This window comes from Doryrhamphus excisus, chromosome 7 (genome assembly GCF_030265055.1).
Source record: "Doryrhamphus excisus isolate RoL2022-K1 chromosome 7, RoL_Dexc_1.0, whole genome shotgun sequence".
Taxonomy (NCBI): Eukaryota; Metazoa; Chordata; class Actinopteri; order Syngnathiformes; family Syngnathidae; genus Doryrhamphus; species Doryrhamphus excisus.
Window position 1 is genome coordinate 22023190 of NC_080472.1, and position 22027 is coordinate 22045216.

General features: G+C 49.3%; 1 protein-coding gene across 5 annotated transcripts in view; it reads left to right on the forward strand.

Moving 5' to 3' along the window:
• ppfia2 (PTPRF interacting protein alpha 2) overlaps positions 1-22027 on the forward strand; it is a 37940-nt gene that overhangs the window by 9177 nt on the left and 6736 nt on the right. For 4 of the 5 annotated variants that reach the window (XM_058077149.1, XM_058077151.1, XM_058077152.1 and 1 more), the window contains 18 exons: positions 10219-10320; positions 10410-10574; positions 12013-12087; positions 13554-13664; positions 13738-13959; positions 14024-14170; positions 15744-15878; positions 15954-16037; positions 16102-16233; positions 16316-16378; positions 16439-16530; positions 16596-16728; positions 16793-17010; positions 17073-17325; positions 18479-18508; positions 18593-18720; positions 18798-18976; positions 19046-19136. In XM_058077149.1, the coding sequence (XP_057933132.1) occupies positions 10219-10320; positions 10410-10574; positions 12013-12087; positions 13554-13664; positions 13738-13959; positions 14024-14170; positions 15744-15878; positions 15954-16037; positions 16102-16233; positions 16316-16378; positions 16439-16530; positions 16596-16728; positions 16793-17010; positions 17073-17325; positions 18479-18508; positions 18593-18720; positions 18798-18976; positions 19046-19136 (2360 nt within the window). The remainder of the gene's footprint in view (positions 1-10218; positions 10321-10409; positions 10575-12012; positions 12088-13553; positions 13665-13737; positions 13960-14023; positions 14171-15743; positions 15879-15953; positions 16038-16101; positions 16234-16315; positions 16379-16438; positions 16531-16595; positions 16729-16792; positions 17011-17072; positions 17326-18478; positions 18509-18592; positions 18721-18797; positions 18977-19045; positions 19137-22027) is intronic. The other variant, XM_058077150.1, reaches the window with a different exon arrangement.

Here is a 22027-nt window from a genome sequence, read left to right on the forward strand (position 1 = left end):
CCTGATGGATGCTACCTGATGGATGGATGCTACCTGATAGATGGAGGGTACCTTGGGTCATAGATGGATGGATTCTACCTGATCGTAGACGGATGCTAACTGGGGTCATAGATGGATGCTAACTGAGGTCGTAGGTGGATGCTAACTGAGGTCGTAGGAGGATGCTAACTGAGGTCGTAGGAGGATGCTAACTGAGGTCCTGGGTGGATGCTAACTGAGGTTGGAGGTGGATGCTAACGGAGGTGACCCAAACGAATGTCATAGATGGATGCTCCCTGAGGTCGTATACGGATGCTAACTGAGGTCATAGACGGATGCTAACTGGGGTCATAGACGGATGCCAACTGGGGTCATAGACGGATGCCAACTGGGGTCATAGACGGATGCGAACTGGGGTCATAGACGGATGCTAACTGGGGTCACAGACGGATGCTAACTGGGGTCACAGACGGATGCTAACTGAGGTCACAGACGGATGCTAACTGAGGTCATACATGGATGCCAACTGGGGTCATAGACGGATGCTAACCGAGGTCATAGACGGATGCTAACCGAGGTCATAGACGGATGCTAACCGAGGTCATAGACGGATGCTAACCGAGGTCGTAGGTGGATGCTAACGGAGGTGACACAAATGGATGTCATAGATGGATGCTACCTGAAGTTGAATACGGATGCTAACTGAGGTGATAGATGGATGCTAACTGAGGTCATAGATGGATGCTACCTGAGGTGACCCAAACGGATGTCATAGATGGATGCTAACTGAGGTCATAGATGGATGCTAACTGAGGTCATAGACAGATGCTAACAGGGGTCATAGACGGATGCTAACTGAGGTCATAGACGGATGCTAACTGGGGTCATAGACAGATGCTAACAGGGGTCATAGACGGATGCTAACTGAGGTCATAGACAGATGCTAACAGGGGTCATAGACGGATGCTAACTGGGGTCATAGACGGATGCTAACTGGGGTCATAGACGGATGCTACCTGAGGTCATAGATGGATGCTACCTGAGGTGACCCAAATGCCCCCCCCCCCCCCCCCCCCCCGAACCCCCAGAGCCTAGCTGTGGTTCTTTGGGGCCTTGACGGTGCATGCATTGATCTGTGTAGGGATGCGTGCCACTGATGCACGTGTCACCATGTATTGATTGCTTTTCCTTTGTGCCTTGGTGTCTGTGTGTGTTGGATTATTTATTAATATTTAGGGATTTAAAAGTTAGTAGTTTATTATTTTTGGAGTAGCATCCAAGTGATAAAAGTGTTTTTATTGATTTGATTTTAATATTGAGTTCATGTCCTTAGATGCTTCCTTGTACGTATGCATGAATGCAGATGGTCCTTTAGTGAGGATCTGGTTAAAGGTGGCCATCCAGGCTGTGTGACAACAGTAAATGAGGAAAGACAAGGTTGCGGAAGTGGTAGGGAACACCGACGGCAATATTTCCTGTTGCGTTTGGACACAGCTGCATGGTGAGATCACACCATGATCCTACTCGACACGTCTGGCGTGGGGAGGGTGTTTGCACCGCCTCCCTCCTCAAGAGGCGTGTTGGGGGGGGGTGTCCCCGACGGGCACTGCCATGCCAGCTTCACACAGCCGTTTTACCTTTTCATTGAATTAGCTTCCATTGTTTTGCTTGTGTGATCACATGACGGGGATGGAGGGCGTCAACCAATGAACCAACCACAAAGCGGGGACGTCCGGCGCTTCGGGGGCCCTCCAGGGGGAGTCTTTGCTCGCTAATTCTTGGTACATGCATAGCAAAGATAAGCACTGATGCTAACATGTTAAAAAGGACACGCTAGCCAAACAGATGATTACAACGGCAGGCTCAGAAGATGGCGCCAAATCCCGAAAGGGAAAAAATGTAGCGCCAAATTCTCAGAGGAACAAAAGCTAAGCTAAAGCACCATCTGTGTTAGCCGTTAGCCGTTAGCCTTCCCCCTGGCAGAAGGATGGATGGCGATGATGGCGCTGTTCAACGTGCTCCATTCCCCCTCGGTTGGATGCTAGCATTCATTTGCATAAATGCTGTGGGATGCGTTCGTTATTGGCTGGCACGTGAGGCTTTCGCTTGGCAACATTTTTGATGACATTCCTGGTGCAGTTGAGCAAGTTGACCAGCAGGGTATCCCCAGGCTGGAAAAAAGATGCTTCCCCGTTCGTCCCCTTGACCTTGAGCGTCATTGCATTGTGGCTAAGCCTCAAACAGCGGCTGTCGCTCGAGCGCACACATCAGACCGCCGTGCACGTGGCGGCGGCGACGACGACGACGACGCCGTCTGGCCCGGGCCCCGCCTACTTCTGTATAATGACGGCAGCTTGGTGGCCGTATGCAAATGAGGGCAGACATGACAAATGGAGACAGAGTGACAGATTGAAGACTTTGACCTTTGGCGTGACGCGCGGCTAACTAGCGGCACGTCGCCTCGCCGCTGGTCTTTTCACTCGTGTGGCTGCACGCTGAGAATTGTGGTTTTAATCAGCCCCGCTGCATTTAAAGCTGCACGGGGCAGATGGGGAATGCAGTTTGACCCACTTTGATGGATTCCACGCCGATTAAAAGGATGAGTACGCTTTCGAAAGCAAGCCCCGCCCCCGCGTGGGGAGCGTCATATGTCGGGATACGCCACGGCGCATCAATTCAAACCTTCTTTAAATCTGACATCGAAACCTCACATCATTGCTGTACTTTGTCTGAAACAGAGTGGAACATATTCCATTCCTAACATAGGAATGGGCATATAGCAGCTAGCTAATGAGGCTAGTTAGCCGTCACAGAAAATACTATACATGTTCCTGTACTCTGTGGCTTTCATAGAATGAATATTGTCTCATTCCACCATGCATGCATTCTTGGAACGAATATTGTCTCATTCCAGTATGTGTGCTTTCTTAGAAGGAATATTGTCTTATTCCACTATGTGTGCTTTCATAGCACGAATATTGTCTCATTCCAGGATGCGTGCTTTGATAGAATTAATATTGTCTCATTCCAGCATGCATGCTTTGTTAGAATAAATATTGTCTCATTCCAGCATGCGTGCATCCTTAGAAGGAATATTGTCTCATTCCAGCATGTGTGCTTTCATAGAATTAATATTGTCTTATTCCACTATGTGTGCTTTCATAGCACGAATATTGTCTCATTCCAGCATGCGTGCTTTCTTAGAAGGAATATTGTCTCATTCCAGCATGTGTGCTTTCTTGGAACGAATATTGTCTCATTCCAACATGAATGCTTTCTTAGAATTAATATTGTCTTATTCCACCATGCGTGCGTTCTTAGAACGAATATTGTCTCATTCCAGCATGCGTGCTTTCTTGGAATTAATATTGTCTCATTCCAGCATGCGTGCATCCTTAGAACGAATATTGTCTCATTCCAGCATGTGTGCTTTCTTGGAACGAATATTGTCTCATTCCAGCAGGCGTGCTTTCATAGAATTAATATTGTCTCATTCCACCATGCGTGTTTTCTCATAATGAATATTGTCTCATTCCAGCAAGCGTGCTTTCATAGAATTAATATTGTCTCATTCCAGTATGTGTGCTTTCATAGAACGAATATTGTCTCATTCCAGCATGCGTGCATCCTTAGAATTATTATTGTCTCATTCCACCATGCATGCTTTCTTAGAACGAATATTGTCTCATTCCAACACGCATGCTTTCTTAGAATTAATATTGTCTCATTCCAGCATGTGTGCTTTCTTAGAATGATTATTGTCTCATTCCAGCATGTGTGCTTTCATAGAATAAATATTGTCTCATTCCAGCATGTGTGCTTTCATAGAATAAATATTGTCTCATTCCAGCATGTGTGCTTTCATAGAATAAATATTGTCTCATTCCAGCATGTGTGCTTTCATAGAATAAATATTGTCTCATTCCACCATGCATGCTTTCTTAGAATTCATATTGTCTCATTCCAGCATGCATGCTTTCTTAGAAGGAATATTGTCTCATTCCTGTGTGTGTCCTTGTGAGCATCCCCTTTCGGTCGTGTCAATCTGTGAGTCAGCAGACAGGAAAGAGCACGAGCCCATCCTGTCACTTCTCATTCGTCCCGGAGTCGCCGTGTCAGCCATTGCTCTGCTCGTGTCTTTGAATCCTCGCTGTGGAAGACGCTACAGCCACATTACCCAAGAAGGGTTCCTGTGACCTCCTGGTGCCCTGGTAGTTAGACCGTAGGCCAGGTGTGGGGCGTTCATGGTCAGGTCGGTCATTAAAGATGGCCGCCACACGACTTTATTGAGCTGGGGCCGTGATGGGCCCCACCCATGAGGCCCGTATGGGTAGGGGGGGCGGAAATATACGTCGCTCCTCCGCAGCCGTTTAATTTTATTGCTCATTTTTGTGTCGTAAAAGGAAAAGGCGGCGCTGGGGCCATGTCTCGTCCAGGCCGACATGAAGTCGGCACTAAAACACCTCCAGGACTTCACGGATGGATGAAGCTGAAGCAGCCAGAAAGGAAGAGCGTTGTGTTCAGGAGCAGCTTTCGTGCCCTCAGCAGGCCACTGTGTTGCAGTGTTATTACAAAGCCTGTGAATAATGCAAGGGTAATAAAACTGCGGCTGTGTTCATCCGCAGCACTCCTGAAATGTTCTTTCGGTCTTTTAGCCTCAGCGTCCTACGTGACCTTTAGCACAGATTGAAAGACGGCGGCGGGCCTTCAATAGACAAAACGGAGAGGAACTTAATTAGAGAGCCAAGCGGGGCTGGTATGGTCCCTGACCCCCGTGGCAGGGTGTGGATGTGCTGTAGCATAAAGAGTCGGGGGGCAGCCCGTCATCCTTCCACTGGTCTAGATCTCCTTCATACTTCAACCGGTCTAGACCCCGTCATCCTTCCACTGGTCTAGATCTCCGCCATACTTCCACTGGTCTAGATCCCCATCATACTTCAAAAGGTCTAGATCCCCATCATACTTCCACTGGTCTAGATCCCTGTCATACTTCCACCGGTCTAGATCCCTGTCATACTTCCACCGGTCTAGATCCCTGTCATACTTCCACCGGTCTAGATCCCGTCATACTTCGACTGGTCTAGATCCCGTCATACTTCGACTGGTCTAGATCCCGTCATACTTCGACTGGTCTAGATCCCGTCATACTTCGACTGGTCTAGATCCCGTCATACTTCGACTGGTCTAGATCCGTGTCATACTTCGACTGGTCTAGATCCGTGTCATACTTCGACTGGTCTAGACCCCGTCATACTTCAACCGGTCTAGATCCCCGTCATACTTCAACCGGTCTAGACCCCGTCATACTTCAACCGGTCTAGACCCCGTCATACTTCAACCGGTCTAGACCCCGTCATACTTCCACTGGTCTAGATCCCCGTCATACTTCAACCGGTCTAGACCCCGTCATACTTCCACTGGTCTAGATCCCCGTCATACTTCAACCGGTCTAGATCCCCGTCATACTTCAACCGGTCTAGATCCCCGTCATACTTCCACTGGTCTAGATCCGTGTCATACTTCCACTGGTCTAGATCCCTGTCACACTTCAACTGGTCTAGATCTCCGTCACACTTCAACTGGTCTAGATCTCCGTCATACTTCCACTGGTCTAGATCCGCGTCATCCTTCCACTGGTCTAGAGCCGCGTCATCCTTCCACTGGTCTAGATCCGCGTCATCCTTCCACTGGTCTAGATCCGCGTCATCCTTCCACTGGTCTAGATCCGCGTCATCCTTCCACTGGTCTAGATCCGCGTCATCCTTCCACTGGTCTAGATCCGCGTCATCCTTCCACTGGTCTAGATCCGCGTCATCCTTCCACTGGTCTAGATCCGCGTCATCCTTCCACTGGTCTAGATCCCCGTCATCCTTCCAATGGTCTAGATCCGTGTCAGCTGTCCAGATGAAAACAACAAGGAACTGTTAAGCTGTGAGTCTCATTTAAGTGGACCAGTTCTCTGATTATGTCTACTGTATTGGGTAATAGGTGACAATATAGGGGTGTTATATCATGTCTGCAGGGCTCTGCATGGTGATGTTAAAAAGTGTTGTAAACAGGTTTCCTATTCCATAACTATGAAAATGTTGCATTTGTGAATATTGATATATTCTGGAGCCCCCATAAAGGGGGGGGGTGTACTTTGCATGCAAACGGTTACTACAGTAATGTGCTTTCTTCCTGCTGCGCTAGTTGCCCCGTAGCCGCTAGCGGAGTTGTTCACCAGGAACGTGACGTGGAAGCGCAGCAGGCGTATAAACCAAATGGATGTGTTTGCATTGGCTCTGCTTGATGGACGTATTGATCCCGATCAATGTCTTATTAGGCATGGCACATGTGCCTCCATTTGTGAGCGACTAAGGAGGTTTTGCCCGGAGACGCTCTATTTTCTGCGTGAGTGTTATTGTCTGCAACGCAAGCCGAGTTGTCAATCTGATGCCTTGGAGGAGGTACAGCACGGATCTGGTTCTCCAGGGTTCTCCATCAGCATCAGCATCAGCAACGCCTCCTTGATGTCAGATAGGAGCTGACAGCTCAGCTGGAAGGCCGAGCGCCGACACCCGCTCAAAAACACAAAGCTTTGGGCTTCCATCGGGGGTTGCCAAGGAAACGGGGGTCTGTCACAGACACTTCTGCTGAGCCACACCCGAGGAAAAGAAAAGCTTGGAGAAATATTAAGAAACACGTGGCAAGTGAAGGCAGCATTTTTCTTTATGTGGTTTTGAATGGCTTGTCGTTGGCGTTTTGTTACGCTTTGGTACGGCCCTCACTTTTAAGATCACGGTTTGGTTCTTTTGGGGTACACGAAGGCAACACGATGTTTATGTTTATATGTTTGAAATACAAATTTGGAAAATGGTTATTTACGAAAACATGGAAAACTCTTGCATCCTCCTAATGCATTGATTTAGGTCCTGCATGGCCCAGGAAGTGTCTAGCATAGCCTAGCCTAGCCTAGCCTAGCGCAGCGTAGACAAGTGCTGCAGCTGCCGTGACTCCGCTCGTCATTTCAAACTCCGTGAATAATGCAGTCCAGCCTGAACTGTAAAGGTATTTTAAAGAACGCCGTGCATTATTTAGCACGTAGATACAGGTGTGCTCGCTGTCACGCACGCGGCAGGTTAAGCCAAGTGGTGAGTTCAAGGCCCTGGTAACATTTATCAAAGGAAGGAAGGGAGGGAAGAAAGGAAGGGGTGAGTTCAAGGCCCTGGTAACATTTATCGAAGGAAGGAAGGAAGGAAGGAAGGAAGGAAGGAAGGAGTGAGTTCAAGGCCCTGGTAACATTTATCGAAGGAAGGAAGGAAGTGGTGAGTTCAAGGCCCTGGTAACATTTATCGAAGGAAGGAAGTGGTGAGTTCAAGGCCCTAGTAACATTTATCGAAGGAAGGAAGGAAGGGGTGAGTTCAAGGCCCTAGTAACATTTATCGAAGGAAGGAAGGAAGGGGTGAGTTCAAGGCCCTGGTAACATTTATCGAAGGAAGGAAGGAAGGAAGGAAGGAAGGAAGGAAGGAAGTGGTGAGTTCAAGGCCCTGGTAACATTTATCGAAGGAAGGAAGGAAGTGGTGAGTTCAAGGCCCTGGTAACATTTATCGAAGGAAGGAAGGAAGGAAGGAAGGAAGTGGTGAGTTCAAGGCCCTGGTAACATTTATCGAAGGAAGGAAGGGAGGAAGGAAGTAAGTGGTGAGTTCAAGGCCCTGGTAATATTTATCGACGAAAGGAAGGAAGTGGTGAGTTCAAGGAGCTGGTAACATTTGTTGAAGGAAGGAAGGAAGGAAGTGGTGAGTTCAAGGAGCTGGTAACATTTATCGAAGGAAGGAAGGAAGGAAGGAAGGAAGGAAGGAAGTGGTGAGTTCAAGGCCCTGGTAATATTTATCGAAGAAAGGAAGGAAGTGGTGAGTTCAAGGAGCTGGTAACATTTATCGAAGGAAGGAAGGAAGTGGTGAGTTCAAGGCCCTGGTAACATTCATCGAAGGAAGGAAGGAAGGAAGGAAGGAAGTGGTGAGTTCAAGGCCCTGGTAACATTTATCGAAGGAAGGAAGGAAGTGGTGAGTTCAAGGCCCTGGTAACATTTATCGAAGGAAGGAAGGAAGGAAGGAAGTGGTGAGTTCAAGGCCCTGGTAACATTTATCGAAGGAAGGAAGTGGTGAGTTCAAGGCCCTGGTAACATTTGTCGAAGGAAGGAAGGAAGGAAGGAAGGAAGGAAGGAAGGAAGGAAGGAAGGAAGGAAGGAAGGAAGGAAGGAAGGAAGGAAGGAAGGAAGGAAGGAAAAAAGGGGTGAGTTCAAGGCCCTGGTAACATTTATCGAAGGAAGGAAGTGGTGAGTTCAAGGCCCTGGTAACATTTGTCGAAGGAAGGAAGTGGTGAGTTCAAGGCCCTGGTAACATTTGTCGAAGGAAGGAAGGAAGGAAGGAAGGAAGGAAGGAATCTTTTCCAAGTCCACAAAGCACATGTAGACCAGTTGGGAAACTCCCATGCACCCCCCCCAGCACCCTTGCCAGGGGGTAGAGCTGGTCCAGTGTTCCGCAACCAGGACAAAAACCGCATAGAACCTCTTGTAGCAGAGGTCCTCTCCAGCACCCTGGAATAGACTTTCCCAGGAAAGCTGAGGAATGAGACCCCCTAAAGTTGGAACACACCCTTCCGGTCACCCTTCTTAAAGAGGGGGACCACCACCCCGGTCCGCCAATCCAAAGGGTCTGTTCCCGACTTCCAGGCACTGTTGAGGAGACATGTGAGCCAAGACATTCCCTCAACATCCTTCCTGTAAAATGCCGTGTGTGATATTTTGGGAATGTGCCAGAGGCCTGCAATGAAGGAGGCGTGGCCTACCAGTACAGGATGGAATGGTGGAGGTGAGCCTTGGAAGCTCCAGGAAGGAAAGAGCAGCGAGTGGGATGCTAAATAATGTATGTGCTTTCATTGAGAGCTTTGTCGTCATTTGTCTTTCCAACATTCCGCACAATGTGGACATGGGCATCCGGCTTCACATTCCAAACCTTCCTGATTAGTCGGGAATTCCCATAAGAGATAAATATTTCCATGTTTCATTGTTCCTGGGCAAAGCAGAGCTGAGAGGTCACATGCTTCGCTATGGTAACCAAGCTCTGGAGGGCGTGTTTCCACGGTGATGGAGTGTTGTGGGATGCTCTACCTCCAAGGCGTGTCATTAGCGCTTTTGAGGCTGTGTCTTTATGCTAATTCATCCTAGCCTCCATGCTAGCCATCGCATCCTGACTGCTTCTTCCTTCCTCCCATCCAGCGTTCCTCAGACCATGTCCTCTATAGACCATGTCCTCCATGGACCATGTCCTCCATGGACCATGTCCTCCATGGACCATGTCCTCTATGGACCATGTCCTCTATGGACCATGTCCTCTATGGACCACGTCCTCTATGGACCACGTCCTCTATGGACCACGTCCTCCATGGACCACGTTCTCCATGGACCATGTTCTCCATAGACCTTGTGCTCTTTAGACCATGTGCTCTTTAGACCATGTCGTCCATGGACCATGTCCTCCATGGACCATGTCCTCTTTAGACCATGTCCTCTTTGGACCATGTCCTCTTTGGACCATGTCCTCTTTGGACCATGTCCTCTTTGGACCATGTCCTCCATGGACCACGTCCTCCATGGACCACGTCCTCCATGGACCACGTCCTCTATAGACCATGTCCTCTATAGACTATGTCCTCTATAGACTATGTCCTCCATGGACCATGTTCTCCATGGACCATGTTCTCCATGGACCATGTTCTCCATGGACCATGTTCTCCATAGACCATGTGCTCTTTAGACCATGTCGTCCATGGACCATGTCCTCCATGGACCATGTCCTCTTTAGACCATGTCCTCTTTGGACCATGTCCTCTTTGGACCATGTCCTCTTTGGACCATGTCCTCTTTGGACCATGTCCTCTATGGACCATGTCCTCTTTGGACCATGTCCTCTATGGACCATGTCCTCTATGGACCATGTCTTTAGACCATGTCCTCTATGGACCATGTCCTCTATGGACCATGTCCTCTATGGACCATGTCCTCTATGGACCATGTCCTCTTTAGACCATGTCCTCTATGGACCATGTCCTCTATGGACCATGTCCTCTATGGACCATGTCCTCTATGGACCATGTCCTCTATGGACCATGTCCTCTATGGACCATGTCCTCTATGGACCATGTCCTCTATGGACCATGACATGACCAGACTAACAGGATGCTATTTTTCCACGTCAGGAGTTTGCGGCACTCACCAAGGAGCTGAACGCTTGCAGGGAGCAGCTGCTGGAGAAGGAAGAGGAGATCTCCGAGCTGAAGGCCGAGAGGAACAACACCAGGGTGAGCACCGCCGGACTTAGCATAGCATCATAGCACAGCATGCTAATTAGCTTCAGCTAATGACGGCCTCCCATGCGCTTTGATCGCAGCTGCTGCTGGAGCATCTGGAATGTCTGGTGTCGCGACACGAGCGTTCCCTCCGCATGACGGTGGTCAAGAGGCAGGCCCAGTCGCCCTCGGGGGTCTCCAGCGAGGTGGAGGTCCTCAAAGCCCTCAAGTCCTTGTTTGAGCACCACAAAGCCCTCGACGAGAAGGTGCACACAAAAAACCATGGCTTTTCCCAGAAAAGACGATACTGTATGTTCACGTTTAACGCAAGTTATGTTGGCGTTTTAGCTAGTTTAGCTAGTTTAGCCCAAACAACGGTTTGTCAAAAATATATCATTTGATGGATTAACGCTACAATAACAACAAATAATAATTTGCCTGAATGTAATTGAATGCTTCAACTCTATCTAGCTTTAACCGTAAAAAATGTTAGCAAGTGGATGTTAGCTTTCGCCAAGAAGCATTTTATATCGCTAGCATAGCCCCAAATAAGATGTTATCATAATGGATTAACGCTAGAATATCAACAAATAATAATTTTCCTGAATGTAATTGAATGCTTCAACTCTATCTAGCTTTAATCGTAGAAAATGTTAGCAAGTGGATGTTAGCTTCCTCCAAAAAGCATTTTTTTTGCTAGCGTAGCCCCAAATAAGATGTTATCATGATGAATTAATGCTAGAATATCAACAAATAATAATTTTCCTGAATGTAATTGAATGCTTCAACTCTATCTAGCTTTAATCGTAGAAAATGTTAGCGAGTGGATGTTAGCTTCTTTCAAGAAGCATTTTTTTCGCTAGCATAGCCCCAAAGAAGATGTTATCATGATGGATTAACGCTACAATATCAACAAATAATAATTTGCCTGAATGTAATTGAATGCTTCAACTCTATCTAGCTTTAACCGTAAAAAATGTTAGCGAGTGGACGTTAGCTTCCTCCAAGAAGCATTTTATATCGCTAGCGTAGCCCCAAAGAAGATGTTATCATGATGGATTAACGCTAGAATATCAACAAATAATAATTTGTCTGAATGTAATTCAATGGTTCAACTCTATCTAGCTTTAATCGTAGAAAATGTTAGCGAGTTGATGTTAGCTTTCTCCAAGAAGCATTTTATATTGCTAGCATAGTCGCAAAGAAGATGTTATCATGATGGATTAACGCTAGAATATCAACAAATAATAATTTGCCTGAATGTAATTGAATGGTTCAAATCTATCTAGCTTTAATCGTAGAAAATGTTAGCGAGTTGATGTTAGCTTCCTCCAAGAAGCATTTTATATCGCTAGCGTAGCCCCAAATAAGATGTTATCATGATGGATTAACGCTACAATATCAACAAATAATAATTTGCATTTGTTTTTATCTAAAACTTGTATGGATTAATATCAAAAATGGTAATCCTAGCTTTAGCCACAAAGGACTCTATATAGCAATTGTGTCATGCTAGCATTCATCCGGCATGTTTACATCTTTTTTTCTCTCTTATTTGATAGCTAAAGCTAGCCTGAAACGTCAGCTAGCTACAATGTGATGACTTCCTACTAGTTTTATTGGTTAGCTCCAAAGCTAAAAACAGTTGAACAGCAAATGTTAGCTAGCATTCTCCGTGAGTGAATATCGTTGTTTGTGTTGGAGGTGAGGGAGCGACTGCGGGTGTCGTTGGAGAGGGTGTCCGCCTTGGAGGACGAGCTTACAGCAGCCAATCAGGAGGTAAGAGACCCTAAAGTCCTTGAGGGCCCGAGGTCGGGGGTGGGGGACGGGGAGGTGAAAGGTTAACGGCACGGCTGTCGGCGTGTCAGACTACCCACCGGACCTTGGTGGCGCTTCAGGAAATAGACACGTCCACGCTAGACTGATTTGTGACGGCGTCAAAGACGCAGGACTTGGCTTTGGTTGTCCACCTGCAGGACGCCAACACGTCAACACGCCAACACGCCAACACGCCAGCCCCGTATTCCTCTTCTTCGTCCATCATGGCGTCCTTCACCCTCCATGTTTTTATTATTCAGCAGTCATGTTTTCACCACTAATTTAGGGTCTTTTTATTTGATGGAGTAGTAGCAGTAGCAGTACTAATACTAGTACCAGTACCAGTAACGGTAGCAGTAGCAGCAGTAGCAGTACCAATACTAGTACCAGTAGCGGTTTCAGCAGTACCAGCAGTACCAATACCAGTACCGGTAGCGGTAGCAGTACCAGTAGCAGTACCAATACTAGTGCCAGTAGTGGTAGCAGTAGCAGCAGTACCAGTAGAAGCAGTAGTAGTACCAGTACCAATACTAGTACCAATAGCGGTAGCAGTACCAATACTAGTAGCAGTAGCAGCAGTACCAGTAGTAACAGTAGTAGCAGCAGTAGCAGTACCAATACCGGTAGCGGTAGCAGTAGCAGCAGTACCAGTAGCAGTAGCGGTACCAGTACCAATACTTGTAGCGGTAGCAGTACCAATACTAGTACCGGTAGCGGTAGCAGTAGCAGCACCAGTACCAATACTAGTACCAGTAGCGGTAGTAGCAGTACTAGTACCAGTAGCGGTAGCAGCAGTAGCAGCAGTAGCTGTACCAGTACCAATACTAGTACCAGTAGCCGTAGCAGCAGTAGCAGTACTAATACTAGTACCAGTAGCAGTACCAGTAGCAGCAGTAGCGGTACCTGTACCAATACTAGTACCAGTAGCGGTAGCAGTAGCAGTACCAGTACCAATACTAGTACCAGTAGCCGTAGCAGCAGTAGCAGTACTAATACTAGTACCAGTAGCAGTACCAGTAGCTGCAGTAGCAGTACCAATACTAGTACCAGTAGCGGTAGCAGTAGCAGCAGTACCAGCAGCAGCAGCAGCAGCAGCAGAAGCAGTAGTAGCAGCAGTAGCGGTATCAGTACCAATACTAGTACCAGTAGCGGTAGCAGTACCAATACTAGTACCAGCACCATCAAGCAAGTCAGAGCAGAGAGAAGAAAGGAGGTGTAGTAGGTGGTCATCATGGCGTCATCATGGCGCCGTCATGGCGTCGTCATGGCGCCGTCATGGCGTCATCATGGGGCCATCATGGCGCCATCATGGCGTGTTTAAGTTCATAAACGGTGTGACGTCCGCCACGCTCCACGTTAGCATCCGTGTCATCACATGCTAAGTCAACGACTGACCATAGCGAGTGCCCCCCCCCCCCTTGCTGCAGATCGTGGCCTTACGTGAGCAGAATGCTCACATCCAGAGGAAGGTGGCGTCGGGCGACGGCGGCGACGACATCCTGGAGGGTGGAGAAGCTCAGCAGAAGGTCCACGGAAAGGTGTGTACATGGTACTACGCTGTAGGTACTTGTGTAGTACATATGTATGCTGACGTACTCGCCCCTCCCTCAGCGGATGTCCAACGGCTCCCTGGAGTCGGCCCGCGAGGCCAGCCAGGTGGTGGAGCTGCAGGACCTGCTGGAGAAGCAGAACTACGAGCTGGCCCAGATGAAGGAGCGCATGTCCTCGCTGTCGTCCCGCGTCTCCGAGGTGGAGCAGGAGCTGGAGACGGCCCGCAAGGACCTGATCAAGTCCGAGGAGATGAACAACAAGTACCAGCGGGACATCAAGGAGGTCTTTACAGCTCCTACAAAAGCTTGGAAGAACACGCTTGATGCTGACTGTGTGCCTTCTGCAGGCCATGTGCCAGAAGGAGGACATGGAGGAACGCATCGTCACGCTGGAGAAGCGCTACCTCAGCGCCCAGCGAGAGTCCACGTCGGTGCATGACATCAACGACAAGCTGGAGAACGAGCTGGCCAACAAGGAGGCCTTCCTCAGGCAGGTGGGTGGAGCTTCCGCCGAGCCGGTTCCCTCCTTGAAATGTCCTTGTGGAGCATGGTGAGATGTTCCACGTGGGCAATGGTGAGATGTTCCACGTGGGGCATGGTGAGATGTTCCACGTGGGGCATGGTGAGATGTTCCACGTGGGGCATGGTGAGATGTTCCACGTGGGGCATGGTGAGGTGTTCCACGTGGGGCATGGTGAGGTGTTCCACGTGGGGCATGGTGAGGTGTTCCACGTGGGGCATGGTGAGGTGTTCCACGTGGGGCATGGTGAGGTGTTCCACGTGGGGCATGGTGAGGTGTTCCACGTGGAGCATGGTGAGGTGTTCCACGTGGAGCATGGTGAGGTGTTCCACGTGGGGCATGGTGAGATGTTCCACAGCCCAAGCTTCTGTGTGCAATAGTTTATTTCTGTAATCGATCAGCATCTGAGCTCCTGAAGATGCTGTGGTCCATGTCCATGTCCATATATGGTACTTCCTAGTCTGCCTGAGCAGTAGAGCCCCCACAAGTCCACCAATACTCTACTGTACAGTACTGTACCCTACTGTACTGCGCTGTACCCTACTGTACTGCGCTGTACTGTATTCTACTGTACTGCGCTGTACCCTCCTGTACTGCGCTCTACTGTATACTACTGTACTGTATTCTACTGTACTGCGCTGTACCCTACTGTACTGCGCTCTACTGTATACTACTGCACTGTACCCTACTGTACTGCGCTCTACTGTATACTACTGTACCGTATTCTACTGTACTCGACTGCACTGTACTGCGCTGTACTGTACTGAGCTGTACTATACTGAGCTGTACTGTACTGCGCTGTACTGTACTGAGCTGTACTATACTGAGCTGTACTGTACTGCGCTGTACTGTACTGAGCTGTACTGAGCTGTACTGTACTGCGCTGTACTGTACTGAGCTGTACTATTCTGTACTGCGCTGTACTATACTGTACTGCGCTGTACTATACTGTACTGAGCTGTACTATACTGTACTGAGCTGTACTGCGCTGTACTGTACTGCGCTGTACTATTCTGTACTGCGCTGTACTGTATTCTACTGTACTGTGCGGTACTGTACTCTACTGTACTGCGCGGTACTCTACCGTACTGTACTCTACTGTACACTACTGTACTGTACACTACTGTACTGTGTTGTACTGTACTCTACTGCACTGTACTGTACTGAGCTGTACTATACTGTATTATACTGCTGCACTGTACTGTACTGCGCTGTACTGTACCGTACTGCACCGCACTGTACTGGGCTGTACTGTACTGAGCCGTACTATACTGCACTGTACTGCGCTGCACTATTCTGTACTGTACTGCACTGTATTGTACTGTATTCTACTGTATTGTACTGAAGCAGCCTTCCCATTACATTTGATTGAGTATTACTGTAAAATAAGCCACCTCGGGGCCAAAAGAGGTAGTGTTAGAAGATAAGAAGATAAGAAGGTGCTATTGAATTCCGTCCAGCCAGGATGTCCAGCAGGTCTTCATGGAGGAGCTTCCATCCATTCCTCATTTCCAATGTCCTCATTGGTCTCTGCTGTGCGTCCACAGATGGAGGAGAAGAACCGGCAGCTGCAGGAGAGGCTGGAGTTGGCCGAGCAGAAGCTCCAGCAGACCATGAGGAAGGCCGAGACGCTGCCGGAGGTGGAGGCCGAGCTGGCCCAGAGGATCGCCGCCCTGACCAAGGTAGGTCACGGCCGTGCGGACGCCATCTTGGTCCACGTGACTTGTTGATTTGCTTCTCCTCCTCCTTCTGTGCAGGCAGAGGAGCGTCACGGGAGCATCGAGGAGCGCATGAGGCACTTGGAGTGTCAGCTGGAGGAGAAGAACCAGGAGCTTCTCAGGGTGAGTGCAAGCGGAGGAAGCGTTCGATGGCGGTGGAAGGAAACGCCTCCATTTTGCCTTGCAGGCTCGCCAGCGGGAGAAGATGAACGAGGAGCACAACAAGCGTCTCTCCGACACGGTGGACAGGCTCCTCACCGAGTCCAACGAGCGTCTGCAGCTGCACCTGAAGGAGCGAATGGCGGCGCTGGAGGAGAAGGTTCGGCGGACGGCAGCGTCGCAACATCTCGCTTCTGACTGAAGATGTCCTCATCCATCTTCTGTCTTGTTTGTGTCTCCAGAACCTGCTGATCCAGGACTCCGAGGGCTACAGGAAGCAGTACGAGGAGTCCATACATGAGAAGGTAAAGATCACGTCCTCGTGAAAGACGTTCCTCAATGATGTGACGCTTGTCTCGGTGCAGACGCACCTGGCCGAGGAGATAGAGAAGCTGAGATCGGAGTTGGATCAGTTCAGATTGAGGGCAGGATCCCTCACAGAACCGACCCTCTCACGGTAATCCTGCTGACTCTGCAGACTTGGTGGACTTCCTGCTTTGACTGAAGCACGTTCTCCTCCAGGTCTCATCTGGACACGTCCGGCGAGCTTCGGTTCTCGCTGGGGTCTCTGGCCGAGACCCAGTCGGACCACTACCGCTCGGCCAAGGTCATCCGCCGGCCCAGGCGAGGCCGCGTGGGTCTGCGTGAAACCAAGGTGAGGAGAAGAACATCTGAGATGTTTTAGAGGAGAAGGTGCTCTGACCGGTGTTGTGTTTCAGGCCAAGTCATTGGGGGAGCACGAGTGGCGCTCACAGCAGCTCGGGGTCCTGGGGGGCCACCACTTTGAGAGCGACACGGAGATGTCCGACATCGACGACGACGACAGGGAAACGCTCTTCAGCTCCATGGACCTCCTCTCACCTGGCGGCCACTCCGACGCACAAACCCTGGCTATGATGCTGCAGGAGCAGCTGGACGCCATCAACAAGGAGATCCGGTACTGGTCCCCGCTTCCTTAGGAGCGGCCTCGAACCTTCCCTCACTGACTCCGCCCTGCAGGCTGATCCAGGAGGAGAAGGAGTCCACCGAGCTTCGGGCCGAGGAGATCGAGAACCGCGTGGCCAGCGTCAGCCTGGAGGGTCTCAACCTGGCGCGGATGCACCACCACCACCACCACCACGGCGCCTCCATCACCGCCTCGGCTACGGCCTCCTCGCTGGCGTCGTCGTCCCCGCCCAGCGGACACTCCACCCCCAAACTGGACCCCCGGAGTCCTGCTCGCGACATGGAGCGTATGGGGGTGATGACGCTGGTACGTCTATTTCATATTTCTATCATGGCTTCTCATGGGGGTACCTTCCAGGGCCGCCCCCGCCAACGATATGCCGCCACCCCCCGTCCCCGAGCCCTCATTAGCCCCTCCATTCCTTGTAATTATTGGAGTAGATTCAGAACCACAAGCGATTGGATGATAAGGAAGACCACCCGTGACCACAAGGTTAGCTTGTAGCAGGTAGGCGGTCCGCAAAGGTTGTAAGTACGCTAGTGCTAACATGCTAACGTAGCCACAAAGTAGGATTCCCAATTCATCAATGAAAGATTTTTCTACTCACAACTACTAAATACAGGCTGCACGGTGGACGAGTGGTTAGCGCGCACACCTCACAGCTCGGAGACCCGAGTTCAATTCCACCCTCGGCCATCTCTGTGTGGAGTTTCCATGTGTACCCATTTTTTTCCGGGTACTCCGGTTTTCCTCCCACATTCCAAAAACATGCTAGGTTAATTAGCCGCTCCAAATTGTCCATAGGTATGAATGTGAGTGTGAATGGTTGTTTGTCTATATGTGCCCTGTGATTGGCTTGGCTGGCCACCAGTCCAGGGTGGACCCAGACAGCTGGGGTAGGCTCCAGCACCCCCTGCGCGACCCTCGTGAGGAAAAGCGGTAGAAAATAAATAAATAAATGAATGAATGAACTTCTAAATACGCTTCCTAGCATGATCAGAGCTCTCTGGTCATGCAGTAACACCCCTATAGTCACTCCTACACTCCATATTTGGCCAATATGGTAGACATTTTTCCTTCCTGTTCTGTGCAGTACTTCCATCGGTGTAACAGTACTGCCACCTAGTGACCGGGGTAGCCATCTTTGAATGCCTTATATTTGGATTTTACTTCATTTGGGTGATTTAATGTGACGTGTGAGGAAGGGTGTACTGCGTGTACTGCGTGTACTGGGTGTACTGGGTGTACTGGGTGCTTCTGAATACTCGAGGCAGTCGTAGTAGAAGATGTTCTCCCGGTAAAGGCAGGGATCAGCTTTCCAAGCACACGGATTTGATGTTTATTGATCCGTCTCTCCGTATCCGTGGATGAATTGGAGAACGGTTCATGAGCGTAATGGTGGATGACGTCCAGCGTGATTGACGGCTGATTTACGGATATTGATCTTTATCTCCCGCAGCCCAGCGATTTACGGAAGCACAGGAGAAAGGTATCTATGCCGCCTTCCTTGGGTCCAACGCCACGCGTGTCCCGCTGGGGTTCTTCACGGCTTCGCGTCTTTTTTTTCCCCCAGATAGCGGCGGTGGACGAAGACGGCCGCGAGGACAAGGCCACCATCAAGTGCGAGACGTCGCCGCCGCCCACGCCGCGCACCGTCCGCATGACGCACACGCTGCCGTCCTCGCACAATGACGCCCGCGGGTACGTGGTAGTCGTCGGTACAGCTGCTTTGTCCGCCCGTAAACCGGACAACACTTGAAGGTCTTTGGTGTCTCCAGCATGGCCGCCCTGGAGGCTGAAGGCGGCACCCTGAGCAGCGTCGCCAGCAGTCAGGACTCCCTGCACAAGCAGCCCAAGAAGAAGGGCATCAAGTCGTCCATCGGGCGTCTCTTCGGCAAGAAGGAGAAGGGACGACTGGTGCATCTGGCCCACAGACACGTCATGGTGGATCCGCAAGGTTCGCAGTCTTCCGCACTCACAGCCACGCTGGAGGGGTGCTCATCAACAATGCGTGTTCATTCTGCAGCTACTATGATGGATCCGGACATGGCGGGCCAGGACGTCGGAGTCGGCAAGCTGGGCACTCAAGCTGAGAAGGACCGCCGCTTGAAGAAGAAGTAAGTTCTCGCTAAAAACAAACTGTACTCTCTCGGGAGAAACTACACGCCAATGTCGGTAGTTTCTCCTAGCAAGCAGAGCCTGGAACTGATCTTGATCTGTTAGTTATGTCTGGCCTTGCCTAAAAAATACACTTGATTACTGGCCACTTCATTAGGTACACAATGGCCGACTCTTTAAACACTCAAACACATGCAACGGGACAATGCTGTCAATCATGAATGGGCAGAATCTGCATGGGGAAACATTAGTGGCCTCTAGCGGCCATTGCAGCGTACTACACATCAAATCAATGCCTTTTTTACTTCAGTGAGACATCCTTATGCTTCATTTCGGCCTCAAACGCTGCATATTTCTTTGTACTAATCACACTCATCCACCACGCAGATACATCTTTGAAAAGGGGGAGGGGCTACAGCCTTAGCGGCATTGTCCGTTGCTGCCGTTTGGGTGCCATCATGTGGCGTGTGCGTATGAATGCGTGTTGTCGTGCCCAAGAGACGAATGCAACCTTCTTCCTGTTTGACTTGACTTGTGATGACCAACAAACTTTGCCTCCCGTGTAGTCGCTCGCAAGAGGCCGCGCCCTCCACTTCCTCCCACCGCTCGGACTTCCTCCTCGTAGCGGCGTCCGGGGCCCCACCGGCACTCTTGCATCTTCCCCCTCTTCCCCCGCATGCTAGCGGTCTGCCTGCTGCTCTACTTCCTGTTTCAGCATCGTGCTCCGCCACCGCCGCTCGCTGTGCTCTCCTTTTCGTTGTTGTCGTTTTTTGAGGGGGGGGGGATGCGCCTGAATGCAACCTGAACCTCCGCCGCTGCACGCCACGCGAAGGCAACGGATGAAGCTAGCGAGTTGGATGCATGCTACCGTCTTCTTTGTTTCAGAAATGCAGACTACCTTGTTAACTCTTGTATTTTCTCTCCCGTCACCCCCCCCCCCCCCCATCACCTCTAACGAAGCGGGTAAGTCGTGAGGATGTGACCTCCGTGTGTCCACTGTCATGCCGCCATCTTTCCTGTCTCTCTACCCTCCACACACACACACCACACCCCCCCCTTCAAGACCGCCATGGCTTTCTTTCTTTTGACGCCACGTGAAGACTTTCTTCCCACCTTACAGAAAGCCTCCAGACGGGGAATGTGTGCAGCGCTCCGGTTTTCTTTCCTGGAATGCTGTCCTCTCCCGGTGTTTACTGTCTTTCTTTGTGTGACGTAACCTGCCGCATCGTCTGCTCACAGGATTTCTTTACGTGTCTTTGGTTTTTATGATTTCTCGCCATAACTGTTTCCTTACTTCCTTACTTCCTTACTTCCTTACTTCCCTCTCCCAGCTACTGCATGTTGGCTCTTGATGAGCTTGGCCTCATGGACGGACAAGACCAACATCTTTCCATGTGTCCCCGCCGCCGCCGCGTCCTCCATTCTCATATTCTCTGACAACACACTCAGCGGGGGATGGGTTGTTGCCTCAGAGTCCATTTCAAGTCCTTTTGCCCCGCCGTCACACACTAGCGCCCTTTTTATCTCGGGGCAGGGGGGGTTGGGGGGGTAGTATCGACCTGCGGCGCTTCGGAAAAATAAGAAACCGGGCCCTTTGTATTGACTTGGAGACTCCTGTAGAGCAGCTCCACACAGTAACCCGCACACACGGCTTTCTAGATCTTACTCAATCTGCACCTATTCCAAAATACTGTTTTCATTTATTCCAGCCACGCCCACTCCGCTGTGATTGGTCCCACTCAACTTGTACAGCTAACAGCTTGTACCTACCTGGGCATGCCCATATAAGGAATTGTTGGAAAAAACTCCAGATGCATCTGAAACTTTGGCATCAGAGGTCCCCCAAAATACTACATTCTAACTACATGTATAGGTCCCTTTAACACCAAAATACTACATGTATCGGTCCCCTTTAACACCAAAATACTACATTCTAACTACATGTATGCTAGGTCCCTTTAACACCAAAATACTACATTCTAACTACATGTATGCTAGGTCCCTTTAACACCAAAATACTACATTCTAACTACATGTATGCTAGGTCCCTTTAACACCAAAATACTACATTCTAACTACATGTATGCTAGGTCCCTTTAACACCAAAATACTACATTCTAACTACATGTATACTAGGTCCCTTAAACACCAAAATACTACATTCTAACTACATGTATACTAGGTCCCTTAAACACCAAAATACTACATTCTAACTACATGTATACTAGGTCCCTTAAACACCAAAATACTACATTCTAACTACATGTATACTAGGTCCCTTAAACACCAAAATACTACATTCTAACTACATGTATACTAGGTCCCTTTAACACCAAAATACTACATTCTAACTACATGTATACTAGGTCCCTTAAACACCAAAATACTACATTCTAACTACATGTATACTAGGTCCCTTTAAGACCAAAATACTACATTCTAACTACATGTATACTAGGTCCCTTTAAGACCAAAATACTACATTCTAACTACATGTATACTAGGTCCCTTTAAGACCAAAATACTACATTCTAACTACATGTATACTAGGTCCCTTTAACACCAAAATACTACATTCTAACTACATGTATACTAGGTCCCTTTAACACCAAAATACTACATTCTAACTACATGTATAGGTCCTCTTACACCAAAATACTACATGTATAGGTCCCCTTAACACCAAAATACTACATTCTAACTACATGTATAAGTCCCTTTAACACCAAAATACTACATGTATAGGTCCCTTTAACACCAAAATACTGTCCCAATACTTTTGATGAGGGAGCGTATGTTCCCCGCTCGTCGGCGGTCAGGTCGGAATGATGTAACGTATATTCCGTCTTAATGGGAAGATGCTTTCTTATTCAAGCGTGTGGGCGCCACT